The sequence below is a fragment of the Notothenia coriiceps genome, unplaced genomic scaffold (genome assembly GCF_000735185.1).
Source record: "Notothenia coriiceps isolate Sejong01 unplaced genomic scaffold, NC01 NC01_scaffold00037246, whole genome shotgun sequence".
NCBI classification, from domain to species: domain Eukaryota; kingdom Metazoa; phylum Chordata; class Actinopteri; order Perciformes; family Nototheniidae; genus Notothenia; species Notothenia coriiceps.
This window is the reverse complement of record NW_011369947.1, coordinates 4,514,386-4,537,593: the sequence shown is the minus strand read 5'-3', so window position 1 is coordinate 4,537,593 and position 23,208 is coordinate 4,514,386. Positions and strand designations below refer to the sequence as shown.

The window sequence follows — 23,208 nt, the reverse complement described above, 5'->3', positions numbered from 1 at the left end:
TGTCAATGGGAAAGAAAAACACACACCACCTGACCACCAAATGTTCTCAGGAAAGCAAATAGTAACAGTTATTTTTCTTTGCAGGGCTGATGTCACTCCAAGATAAAGAAACACATCAGGAAATGGAAAAGATAAAAGCCTAGTAATGCAATCCACAGCAGTTTGTATTAGCTGATTCTTTTCCTGCCATTTTTTACATCACACAAATATCATTGAAATCAATGAACCTGTCTATGTTGGGGGAAGTCCTGGGGCATTGTGGGAATTTTGTTGGCTTGTGTATTAACTGGCAGCAGGTGTGTAGATTACACTGGACTATACCAGTTGTGTAAAGTAACTAAGTGGATTTACTCAAGTACTAAGTAAAATGTTCAGGTACTTGTACTATACTTGCTTGTATAGCGCTCTGAGCACAAGGAAAAGCACTGTATAAATAACATGTATTATTGTTATTATTATTACTTGAGTATTTCAATGTATTGCTACTTTGTACTTCTACTCCACTACAATTCAGAGGTAAATCGTGTACTTTTTCTCTACAAAATTAATTTAATAGCTTTAGTTACTTAACAGGTTTGGACTAATGACGTGAATATAATCAACTCTTAAATCAGACTTAAATTCACAAGCTACCCTGCAGTATACAAAGTGAGTAAAACTAGCTGCACCTTTATCAGCTTTGATAACACTTTAATCAATAATTATAATCAAAACATATTATATTATTCTGAAAATGGAACAATCTGCATAATGAATACTTTTACTTAAAGTATATGTTGATGCTAATACTTTTGTACTTCTCCCTGAGTAACCTTTTGAATGCTGAATTTTTACTCTAACATAATATTCATAAACTCTGGTACATTTACTTTTACTTGAGTACAAGATCTGAGTACTTCCACCTCTGGAAGATACTGAAGGATTTGTGTTTGTTGGGATCTGTCTCACAACATGATGAATGATGTGACAATGATCTGAATGAGGTTCCTACTGTCCTCTAGTGGCGGGTTGTGGTGTCATTTAGGTTAGGTTTTATAGGGTTTTCATTGTTGCTACTTTATACATTCAGACCTATGATTCAGAACGTATACTTCTTAAACACATTTCAGAGGGGAATAATGTACTTTCAACTGACAGCTTTAGTTACTTTGCTCCCACATCCCCTCATATTGTTGTTCTGACCTTTGGAAGGCCTTAGGTACTTTAATTAAAGTATCTTTACTTGATACTTCCATTGGAGATGTTGTCCTTTTTAACAGTACTACATCTATTCGAAAGCTTTTGTGACTATTTAATTACTTATAAAGATTTAACATACAAAATGTCATAATAATATATGAATATGGTGCATTATTCTAAATCTAACTACACAACAACAGGTACATTCATTCATCAGCAATAATTATCTAATAATATAATGTTTGATAGTCAGTCACACAATTTTCCCTGCTTAAAGACTCCACTTATACTTTAGGCACACGTTACCCTTTCATACTTAGACTGACATGCTTAGGCAGGACTTCTAGCTTACTGTGATATTGCACATTAACTTATGTAAAGGATCCAATTTTTTTTTTTTTTACAATAACATGTATTGAAATGTGATCAAATGTACACATTTTAATCGCAAAGAGTCTCATATGCCTTATTTTTTGCGTATGTAGATAAACAGGCACTACAGTTTGGAAATAACAGCACTATGCTAAGAAAAGAAAGATAAAGCCTTCTAAAAGTTCCCCTCAACATTGCAGATCAATGTTTTCAGACAGAAAAGAGAGAAGCATTTATGTTTCTTTAAATATGATTTACGGTTATTCAGTGTATCACAGGAGTGTCACAGTGGATGCAGCAGTTGTAGCTTTTACAGTACACCTGTCAAGAGTCCCATACATTGAAAATACACTTTTTAAACCTTTAAACTCATCTTCAGTCATCACGAAGAAGTCCTGCGTGTTGTGTCGGTGTGCAAACTGAGCCGGAGTACAGCAGTCAGACTCAGTCGAGGCGAGCTCACTTTGTTTAACATGATGGTTGAGAGTCTCTGCAGTTGTCGGGTGGTAGATTTTGATAAGGCAATGTTGATTTCACCCCCCAGTGCTTACAAAGAGCAACATTTTTTTTTTTTTAAAGCACACAGAAGCACAGACAGAGTACAAGAGACATTTCCCTACTGGATCTTTTAAAAGTGAACTTCTCTGTTAGAGCAATAAAAGGCCACTCTCTCATCAATATTTCAGACACAGATCCTCTTTCTGCTCTTTTGTGCAGCCTTTTCTGTCTGCGTCAGTAAAACTACACCAACATTACTCATCGACATCGGTATAGTTTACACCAACACCTGTGGTCACCCGGAGCAACGAACCAATCAACATGCACTTATACTCTTAGTTTGATTTTTTGATTAAAACAAAATAAGCAATAAAGACGTGTACATTTGGTACACACTGAAATAGACCAATCATGTCCGACTATGTTATGCAATGCAAATCAATGGCATCATCGTCATCTGATAAGGGTTTTAATTCCTTCAAGACACTGTGAAGAATTTGCTGGAAACAAATTGAGGCCATGCACTGGATCAGTCCAGACCAGAGCGGTTAACAGTGTGTGGGATCAGCATGCACACAATCAGAGAGACAGGAGCTGGAAGCTGATAATGCCAAGTCACTAACATTCACTCATAGTAAACAATTAGCTGCAGCAGTCGATTGGAGATGAATAAATAAAATCCTTGGATGTGAAATGAAGTTGTTTCCAGGCAGGTTTGCTCAGTGCGCATGGGGTTATTATGACAGTCCATTTGTGCATCAAGACAAAACAGGAGGACACACAGAATGAAATGTAATAGTTCTAACAGTATCAGTGACAGCGGAGGGAAGTGTAAACAACTCTTGCTCTGTTATGGAGGGGACATTTTTCCATTTCAAAGAGAAGCTCTGCTCAGTGAATGTGTGTGTTTGTTATACTGATGATTAGCTGTCTATTATCTCGGTCCATAATGCTAATTCAGTGTCTTGCTATGGAGAGCAGCAGGAAAACAACGACATGTATTAAAGGAATAGTTTTAAATATATCCTTATTCTGCTTATTCAGCCGAGAATAAGATGAGGCGATCATTACTACTTTCATGTTTGTGCACTACATGTGAAGCCATACAGTAGCTAGTTAGCTTAGCATAGCATAAAGACTTTAACTAAGCATGAGGAAGTCAGCTAGACTAGACTGGTTTGGTATGGTATGGATAAGATAAGATGTACTTTATTGATCCCAATTTGGGACATTTTTTGAAACTTCCTAAATAGAATTGTGTTTTTCGTTTGTTTAATTTGTACAAAAAAGTGACCAGTTGTGGTTTGTGGTTGTGGGGGGTTTGTGCTAAATATATTTTTTGGCCAGACAATGATTCCTTAAACTGCGGTTTATCAATTATTCACAATTTTGTATAGGTTAAAGGAGCTGACACTGCAAGCCCAACACTCTCTGGAGTACATTTTCAATTGTAAACTTTTGAGCTTTAGAGGAGGTGGTATGTATTTTTGGTTTCTTTCATACAAAGCAAGGTTAGCGGTTTTAGTCTTTATGCTAGGCTAAGCTAATCTAGCCCTGGATGTAGCTTCACTTCACAAACATGAAAGTAGTATCAATCAAATTCTCAGAAGGAAAGTTAATAAGTAAATACCCCAAAACTATTCCTTTAATTTTAAACGTGTACATATTTCACAGAGAGGAAAAAACACTGTATTCAATGAGAAAAAACTGTACAAGCATCCAGACTGTAAAAAAGAAATGTGATTAAAATATATACATGGAATGCACAATGCATAGCTCAGGCTATCCAGGCACGACTGACGATACTGTGTCAGGATGAGGGAACACACTGTGTAGCATGTTAGCATCACATCTGAAATCAAACACAGCTACACAGAAAAGAGACTGAATACTTTTGCTTCAGGTGCAGTATCTGGATGATGATTTAGTTTCATGATCTGGATGATAATTTAGTAAAGTCTTTCGCTGTGATGAGATGAAGACGGCTCTCTACGCCCGACGTGAAAAGGAAGCTTTGCTCTCAAGTCTCTGGCAATGTGCAGTTATGACTGGACGGTTCAGTCTGGGCTTTGCCCTCCGATGACACATCATCCTGAGCGGCAGCAGCTACATCGGCTCCACGTAATTGGCCGGGTAAAGACCCAGCTGGCCGCTCTCTAGGCGACCTTTACACCAACCCTGCTCGTCCTCGTCTTCGAGCTTAATCAGCTCATCCCCTTTATCATACGAGAGGAGACAGAAGTAAACAACAACAAGAGATTATGTGACTTCAGTCAATGTTAATCATAGCAGACAACAAGAATATAAAAAGGGATATTCCACCAAAAATACTGTCTGTGAGTGCCTGATTTTGTAAAATTAAGTGCTTTGAAAGGAATAGTTTGGCATATCTGGAAATATGCTGAACAGTTTTATTTAAGAGAAATAGATTACTTTCATATCTATCTATTTAATGTTAAGCTTCGTTCTGTAGCGGCTTAGTTTAGCATAAATACTGGAAATGTGATTGGGAGAGTCAATCCTCTATTGCAGTGGTTCCCAACCTGGGGGGCGCACCCCCCTTGGGGGGCGTCAAAGATCGCAGGGCCTCAGATGATTTGAGGCCAAATATCATATTTAGACTATTTATTTTTTATTTTTTTTACATACAATTGTAACGCAATACATGATTGTCACTAAAAGCCTTGTCTCTACATTACAATAAAATGTAAAAAAATATTGATTAATTAATTTGAATAACAATTCAAGTTAGTAGCTAATAAAGGCATAAAAAGACAGAAATTTATAATTATTTCTTTAATATAAATGTTTCTTCTGCCCGTAAAGTGTCCAAACCAGGCTTTTCTGGATGAGCGCATTTTTAAAACATAGTGATTGTCCATGCCGCTTTCAGTTGGATTATTTGTCACAGTTGCTCCGATCAGATCGGTCTCCTCCATTTTGTAGATTATTTACGACTTTTGAATCCACATAAACACATCGGCAAAATCCGGCTTACTTTGAGCATGTATTTTAAACTGTTTGTGAATTGTTTCACTTGCGCCGTCCTTTAATTTCTTCATTCAGCGGGAATCCAAATGAATTAATCCTGAGTCCAATAACCATCAAAGTCACTCCAATAGTGCTCCTTAATTACGCTTTCATCCTCCTTTAACAAAATACTTCACATTCATCCAGTTTGTGACAATAGTTGTAGCATTTTTGAGACTTTGAAACTTTAATTACCGCTGTTGCCTCCACAGAAGTCATTTGGGGGGCTCTTGGGAAAAAAGGTTGGGAACCCCTGCTCTATTGAAATGCAAACCTAGTTCATAGGGCATTGGTGTTATACAGAACCTTGTGCTACCAAGACGACTACAGATACTCTTAAGATTTGTCTTGTCCTTCGTTTGACTTTATGAAACATAAATCTTAGGTTCATTTGAAAATCTTTGCTAGCTTGAGTTGCAGGGATTCACTGTTTTCTAGATTAATCTTTCTAAGTAAAACTTATATTTGGCTGCAGGAAATCCTCAGTGTCTTTCCAGTAACGGGACCCTCACCTGCTCTGAAGCTGAGCTCGTCCTGCTCTTGTCCGTCGTAGTCGTACAGCGCTCTCACTCTCACGCCTTTCACCACGTCCTCCTCGAAGGGGTTCGCTCCTCCGTTGGTGTCGTTGCCCGAGTCTGGGGCGGTCTGATCCTCGTCCGACCACTCTGTGGAGGCCATGTACGCCTGGTTCTTCTCGTAGCTGCTGACACTGAAAGTAACACATTTCAGAAGAACATCGATGCTCAGTTTCACCAGCAACATCGATCAATGTCAGGAAGTCAAAATGCTACCTCTGCTGCGACTGCAACTGTGACTGTTTATGTTTTACTCTGTTGAAGTGTGTGCACTCAGTGTTTTTCCTTTACTTAATACATTTTTTAATTAATATTCCTGCAAAACCATTACAGTAATTTCGTTGTACTGTGTTGTGGTTAGAAGATGGCAAAAGTTGCTTTTAATAAAACCCTTGCAAAACTATGCAAAGACAGTCTGGTGATGGACAATCTCTCTCTGCATTGGGAATATTGCAAACATCTGCTAAATAAAATGAAGAATATTACTAAAATGGTGCTTAATCTTACCTCCCCCGGTCTTCAGCTTGAGCGTGGTTGACTGCTGTTGTGACGTGGGTCAGCATGACGCCGTCGCTGCTTTTCTTCAACTTTTCTTTCTTTGAAATGTTATGGGTAAGGTCGGGGTTGTATTCCTGAAAAAAACAAGACAAAGCATATTTAGCTTTGGATGTTTCCACTGCACATGAAATAAATTTAAATCCAGGTAGCACTCAGTGTGTCACGTTTAATTATTATATATTTTGAGTCACATCTATCAATATAATGCTCCCTGACAATACCATCCATCCATCTTCTACCGCTTATCCGGTGTCGGGTCGCGGAGGTAGCACTTCCAGCTGAGGGCCCCAAACTTCCCTCCTTATGGCAGCCTTACCAGGAGCCCGAACCAATGATGGACCGGTAGATTGAGAGCCTTGCCTTCTGGCACTTATCAATACGTTGCTCCATAACTTTACCCAATACATTTTTACACATTTTTGGAAAATGGTCGGCTCCCACTTTACCTAATGTTATCTCCAATATCTATATTATGTGTTTGTAAGCAGCATTTCAGAAAAATCTAAATTAAACTTGGATGAAAGGTGGAGCCTGGGCAAAGGAAGAACCTATTCAGTTTTGTAGTGGATCTAAATCACAATTCGGAGACACATTTTATTGTTGACTAATGAAAAGGCCTTCACAAGAGTCTGCTACCACATAACATACACTTTAATTAAATATACAAGATGTTGGATTACATTTTTATTAGTTAAATTAAGACAAAGCCAGGCTAAATGTTTCCCCTTTCTCCCTCTCTTTATGCTATGTTAAGCTTTCTGACTAGCTTTAGCGTCATAGTAAGGGTACACACATGAAGGTTTTATACATTTTCTTATCTAACTCTGAGCAAGGATCTAAAATGGTTTGTCCCATAATGTCATACTGTTCCTTTCCTACTGTTTAAAGCATAACACTGCAGGGTCCATAGTGATGATGCCTTATTGGTCTTGTGTCTCTACCTCAAACTGTGGCCAGTTCATATGCATGCCGGGGCCGTGAGTGTTGCTGAACCACTTCAGATCTTCCTGCGGGCTGGACGATGTGATAGTGCGTTCAAGTTCTTCGTACACTGCGGCATAGCTGTGAAGATGATAGTGAGGATTTAGTACATGTAAAGGATTATCTGATTTCTCGTCTTTTAAACAGGTTTATAAACATTTCAAAACCTTTCGTCTTCTGTGAGGTTGAGGTGGCGTTTGACGTCCAACAGCACCTCCCTGAGGAAGCTGAGCCTCTTCTCCTCAAACTGCTGGGATTGATCGAACACCAGCTCCATGTTCTCCATGTACTGCGGAGTGCACTTACTCAGCTCATCCAGAGCCTTCTCATACTTCTCCTTGGCCTAGGTGGAAACACACACACGCAAAATATACACTTTACAGAAATAAATGATATTTTACGAGATCTCACTGATCTGGGGACAACACAAGCTTTATAGTCCAGTGGTCAATGCTAACAACCTTCCAAGTGTCATAAACGGGTTTTCAAAGCACAAGAAAGAATCTAGTGTGAAGGTCAAGGGATTTCAATGGGACCAGAGTCCACTTAGGCAAGAGGGAAGCTAATGTTGGAGTAGTGATGGAAAGGGGGAGGTGTAGTATTCAGTCACACATTAATAATGCTACACTGGGTACAGCTGTGGTGCCTTTATAACACTCGGCCCAGAGAAACCAGCTCTTCATCTTAAAATAGCTTGTGAGTGGATTTTGGCTTAATTGTAGAAAACAGCTCCTGCATAATAAGCACCGATAGTCGATGCTCTCACCTTCTGTGAGTCCTGTTTGCATTTTTCCAGTTTCTCCGAGAGTTTCTTCTGCTGGTCAGCGGCCACTGAGGCCTCTCCCTTACTGTTGGCCTCTCTGGTGGACGCCAGCTTCTCTTCTTTGCAGGCCATGTGGTAGGACTTCTTGGCGGCCTCGAGCTGAAATAACAAGATGATACAAACAAATATAACCTTTTTTGCACCGAAGTGTTTGAGTAAATCTAAACATTTCACAAATACTGTAGAAAAAAGCACAAGATCAGATAGAAAAATCCTTTATTGGTTTTCGCAGTGTTGCACCAGCAATTGGGTTAGTAAAATAACAAGAACAGTCACTCAAATTAAACTTAAGAAAGACATAAGCAGACAGATTGACTACAAATGCCATTGCTAGTTAGAAAAAAGTAATACTGCAGCCAAAGATAATTTCATAAGTGAATAATCAATGCTCATCATAATTTCCTTAAGCCAAAGTTTAAGATATTAAATTGTTTGATCTCCCCAATTAATTGTCCAAAATCTACCAATATTCAGTACGATATCACAAAAGACATAGGAAGGCAGCAAATACTTCAAACTTAAAGCTGAGTTGATAAAAGCACACTTCCTCACCTCTTTTAGCTTTTTGGCCCAGGGTTTCTGGGCCTTCTTGAAGCCCTCGTCTGCCTCTTTGGTTTCCTTGAATCCGCCCATCATCTGCTTGTGGTACAAGTCTTTCTGCCAGTTCTTCACTTTCTCAAAGTCCTCGTTGATCAGGCTGTTTTTCACTTCCTGGTGAAGCTCGCTCACCTTCTCTGCCTCTGTCATCATCCCAAACCAAGCTCGCTCTACTGTGCCGTACTGAGGCCCTGGTGGAGGGAGGAAAGGGTATAGTCAGGTATAGTGTAATATAAAATGCGAAATGTGAGTTTTAAAAAAATACATGCTAATTAATATGACACATCGCGTACCTTTGTCTACCAGCTGTCTCCATCTCTTGGACCACTCGGTCAGTTGCTGTGCGTAGCCTTTCTCGATTTTGGCACGCTCCTGGATGCAGTTCATCAGGTCATTGCAGAGCCGGTGACCATCGTCGATCCGCTTCACTGTACGTTTGTAGTTCCCAACCTTATATTTAAAAAAATTAAGTTACTTCTATTGTTTCTATTCAAGTTATAACACACAGAGAGCTTAGTTGCTTTCTTGGTTAGTTTAGAGTATCTGTACCACATCTCGATGAATAGCTTAGCTTAGGTTAGCATAAAGAATAGCATGATGACCTAAGTTAATATCAATCAATCGATTGAATTTTATCGACATTGCATTCTATCACAAATTACACATTGTCTCTATTGGTTTCCATTAGAAATCTTAAGAGTTGCTTGTGAGCAGGTTTTTTAACTTAAGAAAGTGCCATTCTGCTAACCCAGCTAGCGGGGAACATTCTCACAACTTTGGCTAACGTTACCTATTGGTTCTAATAAGGTTCTCATAGCTTCTTCTCCTTCAACTCTTATCAAACGAGCTGCGTTTCTTAAATGTAAAAATGTTCCTGTGACTGCTTTTTATCTGATTTCATCACTTTCTTGTTAAAGAAGAGCACATTACCTGAGTTTCCACTCTTTTATTTATCTGAATACAGATATGCACAAATAATAAGAAACTAACAGGTAGCGAAAAGGCTAACAGGTAGTACAGTGCAAGGGAGCAGTTGGGGGTTCGGTGCCTTGCTCAAGGACACCTGCCCAGGAGGTATTTCCACTAAGTAATTTTTGGTCTAATTTGGAATGAATGGAGACTTGAACCGGCCTCTCAGTGTCGAAGCCAAGTCCCTACAGACTGAGCTACTGCCGCACCAGGTTAGACTTTAAGGTTTGGATTAGTGAAGTGGAGATCGACCTGTATGCTCATCTTTTAAATCCTTCTGCCGCTTTAAAAATGAAGCTGTGACAGAGATTTCCAATGCCACCTTGCTATTACAACAAAGTGTCAATTTCATGGCAATGAAAAACTGTTGGATCACTGTGTGAGGTGCCGCCTTTAAAAGGCACTCCGCCTGCAGGTGCTGCATTTAGGCAGGAAGGAACAGCAGGGAAGAGACTGCTGTGTGAGCGACTTATGAGATGAAGGGAGGGGGGCATTAATGTCGCATCATTTACATCTCTCCGTGGTCACAGGAGCAGCAACCTCCCAGAGTTATCTTTGCCCAGAGACAGAGTGCGAGAGACTCAAAGAGAGGGAGGCTCCAAGCCCACATTACGGCATTCATTTCACACTTTAAAAGAGAAAATATGTCTGCTTCTTTGCTGAATGCATAAAAGGTGTTCACCTATACCCTTTAAATGACACTCAACAAATCTGATGCGTGGACTAAATGAAAGCAGCCGGTCAGAATAACGTGTGTATTCCCCCCCAGCCCCTGCGCTTCAGTGGAGTCAGCGATCAGCAGCACTGCAGCAGCGGTGATGTAGTGACTGTCTGCTGCTCAGCTGATTGCTGGTCGCAGAGACATGACGAGGATAAAACACGACCGAGCCCGGGAGGAAATGGATTATGAAACTTTGAACCTGTGAAGTGATGACACATATTTTCTGTCTCGAGTACTCACTGAAACACGTCATTCATCTTACACAGTGTCTCAACATGAAGCTGAATGATAGATGGATTGAGTCAATATTGTCTGTAGCTTAATCAAATGCTGTCCTGTTTGCTCACTAGGAGTCAGCTCTCATTTATAATGAATGGACTTGTGGGAACTTATTGCTCAAATGACTGGGGACTGTTTGTGCTCAGGGAAGGTTGTTGTTGATGTAAACACAGAGGAGAAACTTGACATAGTGTCCTCAAGAGCTAAACAACACATCAATTATTAAACGGGTTAATTATTAATAATCTGCCACCATATCAATAAAGTATCAGTTATTATAAAAGCAAACATGTCAACTTCAGCCCGAGCTTCTCCGTTGCTGCTTTTGTTTGTAAAATGTGACTATAATCTGGATATTTTGGGCTTATTATTATATATTAAGAGACTTTAGGAAAGAGTTTTCTATATTTTATGACTGCATAATCGATTCATTAAGAAAACAAACACTGAAATTATTCAATATTAAAAATGATGTTTTGTTGCAGCCCTATTATCATCAGAGCTCTTGCTGGTTTGTTTGTTGTAAACGTTGTAATTGTTCCACTATGCGTCAGAAATAATAGGGTGCAAAGGTCGAAAAACTGCCCTTTGATTGACTTAATATATCTTCTCCATAAAAAAATGATTTTCTACCCTTAATGCTCTTATTGTCAGCTGCATAACAGAGGATTTAGCATGCTCGCTCACTCCATTATGCAATAATTGCACTAAAAGGTTTGTCATTATTATGAAAACCGCAACAGATCTGTGCTGGCTCAGAAATCACCAAGTGATCGATCACTATTGATATATTATTTGTAGATTTGTTGAATTGAGTGTTTATGTGTGCCTCTGTGACTTGTGGCGGTTGATGAATGAGATGTTCCCTCTCCCCTCCCAGGTTCGGTGAGAGTTCTTCACTAAGCAGTGTCAGTTCCCACTTAAATGTAATCTGTCAGAGACTGTTCCCCGCTGTCTCACCTCCCAGAAACTGTCCGTGGTCTCCTCCAGGCTGGCGGACTCGTCGTAGGCTCCAGACATGGTCTCCAGATTTGGCAGGATGCTTCAGGCGGTGTGGTTCTGCAGAGTTACGCTCCTCATGCACTGTGAGGGAGGAGGAGCACAGAGGGTGTTAATGAGAAATACGGTCCAATGGTGTTTGAGCTCCAAAGACTGATGCTACATAATGTGGCTCTGGCTCCATTCATTTAATAATGTCACTGGTACTGGATGTGTCTTTTGTACATTTCTATTTCTATTTTTCTCTAATATTTTATGGATGGGATAATTACATTTAGAAACGTTAGGATTAAACGCTTATTCTTGCAGTTTATGTGATCCCAACGCCATAGAATGAATCTATAGGCTTTGTTCAGGCTCTTTTAATACTCACTAACGTTGTGTCATGGATGTCAAAGTGGAGAGAACATTATTATGTAATGAAGAAAAAAAGGGCAGCACACATGAAAGATTAGTATCCACGCAGCTTTATAACAAACAGAGCTTCCTTTTCAAAGAACAAAAGAAAGTGTGACGATGGTCGCTGACAGAGGAATTATATGTTCATGGCCCAGATTAAATGGATGCAGGTTGGAAGCCAGTCTGTGAAATAAAGTCTTAGGCTGACAATGAAAGATTGTTTCAATTATGTGCGATTGTTTTACGATGCCTATAAAATGTCCAAATGTTTTTAAATGCATGTCACAAACTCCTAGAGCAATAAACGTCTTTAAATCGCTAAATCGTCCGTCAAACAGAAGGGTATTTGGTTTACAATGGTTAAACATGTGCGAGCAAAACCTTCTCAAAATGGAGCTGGAACGAAGGATTCTCTGGTATGTTTGATAGGAAACAATGACTCAAACAATTCATTCATTCATCAATCAATTATTCATTTATTTCAAGGAACACATCAACTAATCCATAAATGGTTTCAGCTTGTGGATCATTCATTAAAAATAAATGCCCCTTATAATACTCGTAAGCCACAGCTTACCTCTTCAAATTGCTATTTGTATGTGAACAGCAATCTAAAAGCCCAATAACTTTCAATAAACAGAGAGAAGTATTTTTGATTGGCTGAATTTCTGTTGTGTCAATCAAACTGTTGACATTTACAACTTTGCAAACAGATACTGCAGATAACACAGCTGAATGAGATAATGCACCTTTGTACAGAGTCCAATCTAAAGGTGACAAATCATTGATTACTATCTGTGTTTATTAAAAGCTCATCACCTGAGCATTTTAATCTACACAATACTTTCCACACTGATATCAGTTAGGGTAAGGCACTTACAAAACTACAATTACCCTCATACCCTGTTCCTCTACTTTCCTGAGATGACTTGTCAATACATGTAATGACTGGCTAATGACTATCAGTGGTTTCTTTAAGAACTCTGAAACCTAATTGCAAAATAATCTTCTAACTAACATTGTCCAAAGGCCTCACTGGAACAAATGATGCTGCTCCAGAACTTAAATAAATAACTGATCAAATAACGCATGTTAAAGATTGCATGTGATATTTACAATTAAGAGCACAACATCTATGGGGGGGATCTATGCATCAATCCTACTGGGAGCGGACACAAGGGTCCATTGGGTTCCTGTAGGAAAGGTCAGTCCAACAATAACCAAGACACAGAAAACAATCACAGATATGCAAAATCAAATGCAAAAAAAACAAAAAAAGCCATAAAAAAAGCAGCAGAACGACCACAAAAACTGCAAATAGATGCTACATACATAACTACAGAAGATGCTACATACATAACTACAGAAGATGCTACATACATAACTACAGAATATGCTACATACATAACTACAGAAGATGCTACATTAGATGCAAAAAAAAACACAACTAAAATGCAAAACAACAACAGAGAGACACAAACCACTAAGTAACCCAAGCTTTGGTCTCAGAGGCCGAGTTTCTCAAATTCTGTCCATGTTAGCGTCTTTATACAGTGATTATAATAAGAAGAGCCATAACACAGAATAAAGGTGCAGTGATCTATGACTAATGATTTTTCAATGACTGCAGACTGTCAGCGTGAGTGAAGACACGGGCCGTTTCTCAGTTGCGAGTACACATGGTGCAGAGCAACTATTTCAAGTATACTATGTCGTAGAGTGGCGCCGAATGCTGGGCATTTAACATGCATTTAAACAGTCCTTCGGCGCCACTCGATGACGCAGTATACTTGAAATAGTTGCTCTGCAGCAGCTTTACTCGTGATTGAGAAACGGCCACTGACTGAACATTATCCTGATGCTGCTGCAGCCTCATCAGAGCGCATCACCTCCACATGTTCAGGTTAGGGCTGCTCGATTATGGCAAAAATCATAATCTCGATTATTTGGGTCAATAATTGATATCTCGATTATTAAAAACGATTATCCATTTACTTTGAAAACATCCATTTATTGAAAAAAGGGTTAGTAGACAGTATGTGTTTAACAGTTGATTACCCTGAACTTTAAGTATAATTCAACTGAAAAACCAATTTTCTTTAATATACTTTGTTTTTAAATAAAAAATAATAATAGTTTTATTTCGATTATGTTGTTTTACACACATTCACACGGCGCGCTGAAATCATCCTGGGCTCAAAGTAAGACACAGTTAGCCACGGGCAACGAGTTGTTAAGGCTTCATAAAAGCCGAATCACAGCGAACCTCGTTATTTTTATGATGTATTATCGTTGTCTACAATTCCTGACTATAAACTCTTTTTGGTATATCAAACAAAATAACATAAGCAATAAAAAAGGCTTAACGTTTTTTTTTTTTTTTTTAAGGGGATATAGAAGAAAACTTCATTTTGAAATGCTATCATTCTTTTTGGTATTGTTTCCTTTTGTGTGTTGCAGATATCTGCACAGGGATCTTCTTTGGAATACACCGGATATCTTTCCTCAAATATATGTGTTTTTTAGCAGGAGTCTGTGTTTCTTGACAACAAAGGTGTTGAAGGTTAGCATGAGCCTAGTTCTAATGAGAAGAAGGTCCAATGTGAAAAATACTAGATTTGAAGTCTTGGATATCAGAGCTTCCCACCTGCACAAGGGCTCTCCATATTCTTTAGACAATCCTCAATTTCAACTTGAATTCTTTTATAACAAAATAATGGAGATTTTGTTTCCTTTTGGATAAACCAATGAAGTGATACCCCACCCAGAATGCAAGATGCATTACACAGAATAGGAAGTAGGATATGAATGTATGCAGGGGGGGCAGGAGCTCCAAACAAATAAACACACGCACCAACAAACAGAACAGCAGATCAAGATAGAATGCAAAGTGAGGATGCAAATGAACTAGATGAGAAATATGAGATGATAAGATCAACAGGAAGAGTTATTTGACAATGCTGTTATCCACACAATGAAATGTCTGCAGCTACAGACGAGTTTCACCGAGCCTACAAATATCAATAACCAGGTGATACTGTAAAAGCATCTGATAAGGGTTTCTGGTTCTGTGATGTTGTAATTATGAATCGGTCAAGATATGTGAGGCCATTTTCTAAATGCTGAGAATGAGTCATCTAATCTCTGAGAGGATGACAGGATTTGCATTTGATAGAGACATTTGGCGATTCTGTAAATATGCTCATGTTATTTCCTACCTAGAGTTAGATAACAACATTGAAACCATTTGCTTGTCTTTACAATAAATATGAAGCCACATCAAGCAGCGAGATAGCTTGGCGTATCAAAGGCTGAAAAAGATGCCTGGTTCAAAAGTAGAGAAACATCTGCCTAACATTCATAAAACCAAGTTGTAGTTTTACGCAGGTTGATGTGTCTGAATAACTTCTCCTAAATGTAAACGCTTTGTCCAGTTTTTAAGCTAAGCTAACCGACTACCAGCTGTAGCAAATATATTCAACCCAAATAAATTATCTTTTCAAACTTCAAGACCAATATTCTGTGCCTGTAATTTATGCAATAAAATCGGATAACATTTGGTTACAAATACTGCTCAAATCACAGCTTGTCTTTGTCTCAAAAGTGTATGAAACCCCAAGGGACAGTTCCAGGACAGCATTTCTTATAACGCCTATGTTCATGTCTTTACTCTGACCTGACACCACCAGCTGATTAGAAATCGACGGTTATGTATTTGTCTTATAATAAAAGAAAAAGAAAAAAACTAAAGCAAAATCTGCCAATGAAGAAATATGTGAACTAGAACCGATGGTGTGATCTTTTTCGATAGCAGGTCAGGGGGAGGGGTGGGAGCAGCATCAATATTTGGGTCAACCTTGTACCAATGGATGGAGCAACACTTGACAATGAAGGAGGATGAAGGAAACTCCAAAATCTAGATAACAGAGCAAATTCCACGGGGGTCAAACCCAAAAGCTTTGAGCCTCGGTGGGATGCAGCGTGAAGCATGGCATGAGTGTTTATCATGCTTGGTTAATCCATTAGCTACAAGTCGAGAGGGGGGCTATTGTTCATGCTAGCCCTTTGCTTGTCTCGCAGAGAGTCAGATCGTAGTGTCAGAAAAAACAGCCACAGACTGGCTCCTTCCACTTTGTTAACATGGAACAGACACACACATGTTTCACAAATCTGATTGTTTATCTAATTAGGAGTGCACTAGTTCAATTTACCCAGACAAACAATACCACACACACATTAGCAACACCCTCCAAGGTTTAGTCACCATCACATTGCTTCCTGCTTCCCTCTTCTTCTCCTCTTTCATCAATACATACTGCAGCCCAAAGATCAACATCCTCACAAGCAAACCATGAGACATCATTGGGAATCCTCATCCCTCTCAAGCAGCCATACAGCACACACACAGAGCCAGTAGCGCCAACGCGTCAAGAGAGCCCAGCACCAAAACAAAGGGCGCCCACACACCCAGAGAGAGGGAGCCCCCCGCAACAAAAGCTTACCCCCAGTCCTCCATTAACAGCGGCTAAGGCTACAGCTAAGAGACACGTGGGCTCCTCCAGCAGGCAGACCCTCTCCTCCTCTTCTCCCCCTCCTGTTTGCTTATATTTGTGCCTTTCTGACTGACTGTGCCACGGAGCATCAGCGTGCAGAGCGGGAGAAGAGGAGCACTAATCTGTGATATGAGATCTTTCTGCCCGGAAACACTGTTCAGGAACTGTGTGTGTGTGTGTGTGTGTGTGTGTGTGTGTGTGTGTGTGTGTGTGTGTGTGTGTGTGTGTGTGTGTGTGGGTGTGGTTCTCGCAAGAGTGAGGGATAATCCTGTGTTGCTTTGCCTGAATGGCTGAGGCAGAGCAGCAGACCAGAGAGCAAGAGAGAGAGAGAGAAAGGGGAGGGGTGGAGGAGATGAACACTGTGGATGCTGTAGTGTGTGGATGTGAGGTGTTTAATGATCAGCCTTTGGTCAGACTGGTGCTGGTCTACACATTTGAATGCCTATAAACAGAACATAGTGGGTATCGTTACTAAGGAGGACATGTTTGTTTTTTTGTCAGCAGTATTACGGAGGCACTTCATGGCTGAAGGGTGTAGATTTCGTAATTTCTTTATGACAGTAAACTGAAACTCTTGAAGTTCAGGGACCACATTTTGTGCATTAGCGCAGACTAATCAGCATTTTCCATCATTTGCTGACATTTTCTAGACTAAACAGCTAATTTATTAATGAACAATATAGGTGACAGTCTGACAGATGAACGAACAATGAAACAAATGAAATACATTGCAGCCTAATTCACTGCCACACAGGTCCTCAGCTTACCACATTGTTTTACAAAAAGCTCAGTTCTATATTTAAGGCAGCTTCAGTGTTCAGATGTAAACACTCTGGTAACAGACTCTAGAAAAGGTACATTTTAGAGATGTAAAGACAACAATACATTCAAGTTAGTTTTCACTTGGTTTAACTCAGTGTGGACATATTCTGTGAAGAAAACTTAACGTAAAATGGCTGTAGAAGGGGAAATGATAGAACATTTCCATATTTTGGTCCAGTGATCCAGATAATATAAAAGGCTCCATTTTCAAGTCCAGTGTAACACAGGCAGGGTGGGGGCTAGCCAACAGGAGATTACGAGAATATGAAGCAGAGCATTAGGAGGGTGGAGGACATCCTGGGGTAGATATACGTAAGCTGTTCTGAATGTGCCTGAAGTCCAGAGAGCAGGTCTGTGGCAGCCATAAAATGATTAACTATTACACAACTTGTCATAAAGATTTTGATACATTTCAGCTGTTTGAAAAGGTGAAAAGCAAACACAGTCAATTGAAACAAATAACAAATGAAACAACTTAGCATAGATAAAGTAGTTCACATTTCCCTGCCCCTCTCTATTGCACCATTATTTTTAAACGAGACGTTATCAAAGACATCCTGTGCCTTTAAAAACCAGGAGAACAAGACAGGGAAACATCAGATTCTTTGATCCCACTTGACAACCAGAAGGACACAAAGTCACTGTGTGATGACCCGACTGTCACCATGAATCAGACCTCGACGACAGCAGAGAGAAGAGGGGGCGACACTGGTCAAAATCTGATATGAAGTCCAAAAGCAGATCATAGAATAAGAAAGAAGACTATCACACATGACAAATATGGGTTTATTAATGAGACTAAAAGTCCACAGCAATGCTAGCACTTCAGCAGCTAGCAGTATCCTTGAGCTAAATGCTAACATGCTCAAATGTGAATGTCTATAAGTTAACTAAGTTTGCATTAAAAAAACACCTCAAAATAACAAAACAGTGCTCTCCACTTCAGTTCATCCATCACACTGAATGTGAGACAAAGGCAACAGGACCACAGAACATAAGAGAGATTGCTAATATTTTCCAAAGAATATCTAAACGTGAGATGACCCTTCAAGGAAAAGCAAGCAGATAATTGAATGCTATGCAGCCTGTCAGTCTGAACAGAGTGATTTCCACTATCAAGTACATCTTCACATACTCTTACTTACACACACACACACACACACACACACACACACACACACACACACACACACACACACACACACACACACACACACACACACACACACACACACACACACACACACACACACACACACACACACACACACACACACACACACACACACACACACACACACACACACACACACACTGCCCTCCGAGCACAGACACGTCCAGCTCGGTGAGATCTTTGGCCACATAATTCAAATCCAGCACTTTGTCTTTCCCTCCGGACAAACTACGCTGGTGCTGCCCTCATCACATTCATGTCCTATATTTAGAAACCCATTCATCAATAATTCACGCAGCTGTAAACAGATAAAGGAGATGACCAACATGGCTCACGTGGAGAAACTCTTAAAGGTTCGATGTAATCTCAAGTCACTGTCAGGAAAATTTGATTATAAAACAGAGATGAATGCAAGATGGCTGCATTGAACAAGACCTGTCTGTATGACATGTTTTACACCTTGAATGTAACAATATAAAACTATTTAGTGTAGTGCAAACTAAGCCCAGATCAGTGTGTGAGTTCAGTTTGAATGCAATAAAATGTTATAAAAATACACTCCTCTCTTTTAATCTAATTTAAATGTAATATCACCACTGAGAGTCCCTAAGCAATACACCCCGGCTTCTCAGTTGACATCTCTGCAGGTAAATAAAATAAAATGGAGGAAAGAGAATCTGTATCCCTCCCTCAACAGCTGTTAGTGTTTTGAGGAAGCCTCTGTAAAAAACGCTTTTAACCCTCAGCCGTTCGAGCTGTTGCTCAATAACCAGCAGTAAAAAGATTGCAGTTGTTGTGCAATTCTAGGGGGAAAGAATGTGTAGCTTTGCGGATAAAAAAGTAAACTCAGAAGATGGGAAATACCATTATTCAAAAGGGCAAGAAGAGCCTATAATTTGTGTTGAAATATATGATATATATAATGTATGGCAGCCAAAATGATTTGTCAAACCGTTGGCAACCAGACGGCAGAATAAGTGAAACTCATTCCTGTTTTTCTACAATATGAATGTATCATTAATAATACAGAAGTTCTGCACACCAGCAGACTAAAATACCTTTACAAAGGTCTTATTTTTAGCAGAACACAATCATGCCTCCATTGGAAATGTCAGTGGTCAAGTTGCATTGTGGGTAAGGTTTTGACTGAAGAAGGGAGGAAAAGAGAATATCTCATGTTTTGTTACATATACTTTTATTATTAAGTCTAACACCATGCTTTATCAGTTGAGTATTCTTTTAAAGACCATACTTTCAATTAGACAAGGCAAAGATCGACTTCCAAATGAATTTAATCTAAGATGACAATCTCTTATCATTCTGTCCATGACCTTTTTAAAACAACCCTTAAATACAAATAGAAACAAGTAAAAACCCATTCATTCAATTCTTCATCAAACAGGAAAAAAGCTCACAATGACACAGCTACAAAAACACAGGAATGAGGTATTAAAATAGACATAATCATCAGAGCAGATTACTGAACCTCGTCTGTCCTCTCTGCGGCCGCTCAGTCTTCAGTCAACAGCCTCAATTTCTGACAGCCTTCAGGAGAACTGTCACCTGAAACTGAGTGAAACCGTGTCGCTGCTCCACGGCAACCATGACACATCCTTCAGTCCAGAACGCCTTTTCCACACACACACCCACACTGAACTTTGACATTTCCCTGAGAAGACACATTAAACCATCAATAATTAGCTTGCTGCTGAGGTAGGGTGGAGACGTGAGGGCTCTCCCTTGTTACACACATTCTAACACCTGTGCCATGTATTCAGAGAGAAGGACAAAATGACATGAGTAACTCATCGGAAAGATAAAGAAAGCAGACCGGAAGAGCAGAGACAGGAGACGGTCACAGGAAAGGGCAGATAACGTTTGTTCTGTGAAGGACAGGCAGGGATGAGTCAACATCGGGGAAACAGCTGCGTCTCTTTAATCGATACAGATTTGCTGATTAATAGTCTGAGTCTCCTTCATTTGAAGGGGAGACTTGTCTGAGGTTGGGTAATATTTAAAATAAAGATGCCTTGATAGGAATGAGTCCGAAAAGCCGAAACGTAGCTAGTATTTTACTACTTGAGGTTCCCTCATCTCGAGATTAATGAAATAAGGTCTGTGGTCAAAACAAGATGAAGAAATGTTAAGGTTTTGCTATACAACATGAAATATGTCAGTATAGGGATGGGAATGATTAATCGAATATTCGAAATTATTCAGGTTGATTACATATGATCAAATGGAAAAATGCAATGTATACGACAGTGCCATAGCTAAATGTGTTTGGTCTAAAGGTGTGTTTTGCTCCACTCACCGGTCCCTCACAGCGGGCAGAGCTGCAGTTGCTGATCTCTCTCTCTCTCTCGCGTCCGGTTATACTTCACTCGCGTTTATGTCCAAACCCATCAGATCTAGCTAGTTCTAGCTAATGATATGGCTGCTGCCCCTCCCTACACGCAGATCACGCAGACTCAAACCTCATCTTATGCCCAAATTCCGGTCTTCTCTACAGCTGGCCTGATTGTGAATCGCCTCTCCCCTGAGTAGACCTGCTCATATTCTTAAACAAGAATGAGTATTGAATAGCTGCATTCTGTGCATGGCCCTGTTATAGGTTGTTGATCTCTGTTGAAAGAGGGTTACGTTACCCTAATCCGTTATGTTGTTCGTGTATGATCCCTCTTTCATTTAAAAACAAGTTATGTTTTAAGCAGGAAAGCTGTAGGCCTATAGCTGTCAAACTGTGATCATCATCAGTTCAATACATTTGGCAAATTCGACTTGGTTTCTATACTTATTTGAACATGTAGTTATTTATTTTCTTTGTTCGTCAACATTTTTCCCCATTTTTTTTTTTTTTTTATAGGATATGTACATTTCGGTTAATCGGTTTTTTGGGGGTCGAATATTTGAATATANGCATGCGCAGTTCGTACGTGCTTCTTGGCCGTCGGCTGAAGTCTTTGCGGTGTGTTCCAGTGCGACACATGGCCAAGACGCAGAGACGCGAGGCGAATCAACAGTCGGGGTCCGTCTGTGTCACTTCTTTGGTGTCAGCTTGGTGTGTCCGGGCCTTTAGACTGACATCTTTCTATTACGGTTGGGATTGAATGCTCTCTCAGGTTCTTAAACGTTTTAGAACAATAAAAGCTTGCTCTGAAAGTGATAATAGAAGATAATACCACTCTCATCTGTTCGTAAAATGTAAAGAGTCAGGAGACATTAGTTTAGCTTACCATAAAAGCTGAGAGCAGCACTGTCCAACATATTTTAAATAAATGTGATTACCAGCTCCTCCAAAGCTCATTATATGAAACGTTATATCTTGTTGTTAACATTACAAAATCATGAATTTAGTTAGAAGTGTTGAGCTGACGCTGCAGAGAAACGACAAAAATGAACTAATTGGATAAATGCGAATCATACAGATCATTTAAATAATCTTTTAATCTTCAATGGGGGGGGGGCTCATTGAGTCACTACTTCTTGATGTTTGCTGTTGTCAAACCACAGGACAGAAACAGTCTCAATTATGAGATTGTCTTTTATAAGACCAAGCCTGCTGTCCTGTTGGATCTTCTGCTGCCAGAACAGAGGTCGTATATTACTTCCTGCATTAATGGGATGGAACACCAGGGTCAAATGGAGTGGGCCCCACGGGGACAACATGATTAGATGATACACAGATGGCACATAATATAGGGGGAACGAACATCTGCCTGTGTGTGTGGGGTTTGAAATCTGGCTTCATCTGAGCCTTTCATGGCTACAAGTATTTCAGGCAAGTTTTGATCCTCTGCTGTGTGCGGATGTTTTACCTGCTTCAGTGGGAAGCTGTCTATTATCATAGGACACTCGTTCCTTTTATTCCAAAACAGCTTTGTCTAATTGTTTAGAAGCATTTCCTCCAAGGATCATTTCCATTCATTTTGGGAGTATAAAGTGGTGCAGCGCTTACATATTTTTGTTGGTTGACAGAAATTAGCTTTGCAAGCGATCCCTTGACAAAAAGCCAATGTATTTTCCATTAGATTTCGGAATATAGCAGATAAAAAGCCTCTTTGGCAAACACACGTTTATTATACTCACACATTTTGTTCTTCAGGAACATTTCCTCATACTAACACCACTTTGTGATTTTTGATGCGTAAATGCAATGCCAAATGCTAACGTTAGGCTACAAACAAACTATGTCACCACCGCTAAGCTAAAGGCGGCTAATGTTTGGTGTGATGACGTTTAGTAGTCTCATTAAGTCACTTGTTAGCAACCGCTGTATGTACAACATATAACATCTTTGGACAATTACAAGTGGGGTATTTACTAGGGATGGGAATTTGAAAGCAAATGTATATTCAAATATTCGACCCCCAAAAAACCGATTAACCGAAATGTACATATCCTATAANCCCCATGAGCTTCTCGTTGTAGAGTGAAAATGGAATGCACACGCTATTTGGCGTGATACACCGAGAGAAGAAGAACAGACTGCGTGATACAAACAAACAACAAATAGCGTGTGCATTCCATTTTCACTCTACAACGAGAAGCTCATGGGGCTTTCCCGAACCTGTGTCGAGAGCTGGAGTTAAATTAAATCTAGCCACTATTTCAAGCATACTACGTCATCGAGAGCCGCCGAAGTACTGCTCCAATGTCCAGCATACTTGGAGTCTGGT

General features: G+C 39.7%; 1 protein-coding gene across 4 annotated transcripts in view; it reads right to left on the bottom strand.

The window, feature by feature from the left end:
* Positions 1-1,620: 1,620 nt before the first annotated feature.
* pacsin1b (protein kinase C and casein kinase substrate in neurons 1b) overlaps positions 1,621-23,208 on the bottom strand; it is a 28,918-nt gene continuing 7,330 nt past the window's right edge. For 2 of the 4 annotated variants that reach the window (XM_010794594.1, XM_010794596.1), the window contains exons 2-10: positions 11,543-11,665; positions 8,907-9,063; positions 8,569-8,804; positions 7,960-8,115; positions 7,361-7,536; positions 7,154-7,274; positions 6,162-6,286; positions 5,592-5,788; positions 1,621-4,265 (exon numbers count right to left, since the gene is read on the bottom strand). In XM_010794594.1, the coding sequence (XP_010792896.1) occupies positions 4,156-4,265; positions 5,592-5,788; positions 6,162-6,286; positions 7,154-7,274; positions 7,361-7,536; positions 7,960-8,115; positions 8,569-8,804; positions 8,907-9,063; positions 11,543-11,602 (1,338 nt within the window). In that variant the 5' untranslated portion in view covers positions 11,603-11,665 and the 3' untranslated portion in view covers positions 1,621-4,155. Of the gene's footprint in view, positions 4,266-5,591; positions 5,789-6,161; positions 6,287-7,153; positions 7,275-7,360; positions 7,537-7,959; positions 8,116-8,568; positions 8,805-8,906; positions 9,064-11,542; positions 11,666-16,482; positions 16,731-20,015; positions 20,036-23,208 lie in introns of those variants that run through there. The other 2 variants (XM_010794597.1, XM_010794593.1) reach the window with 2 other exon arrangements.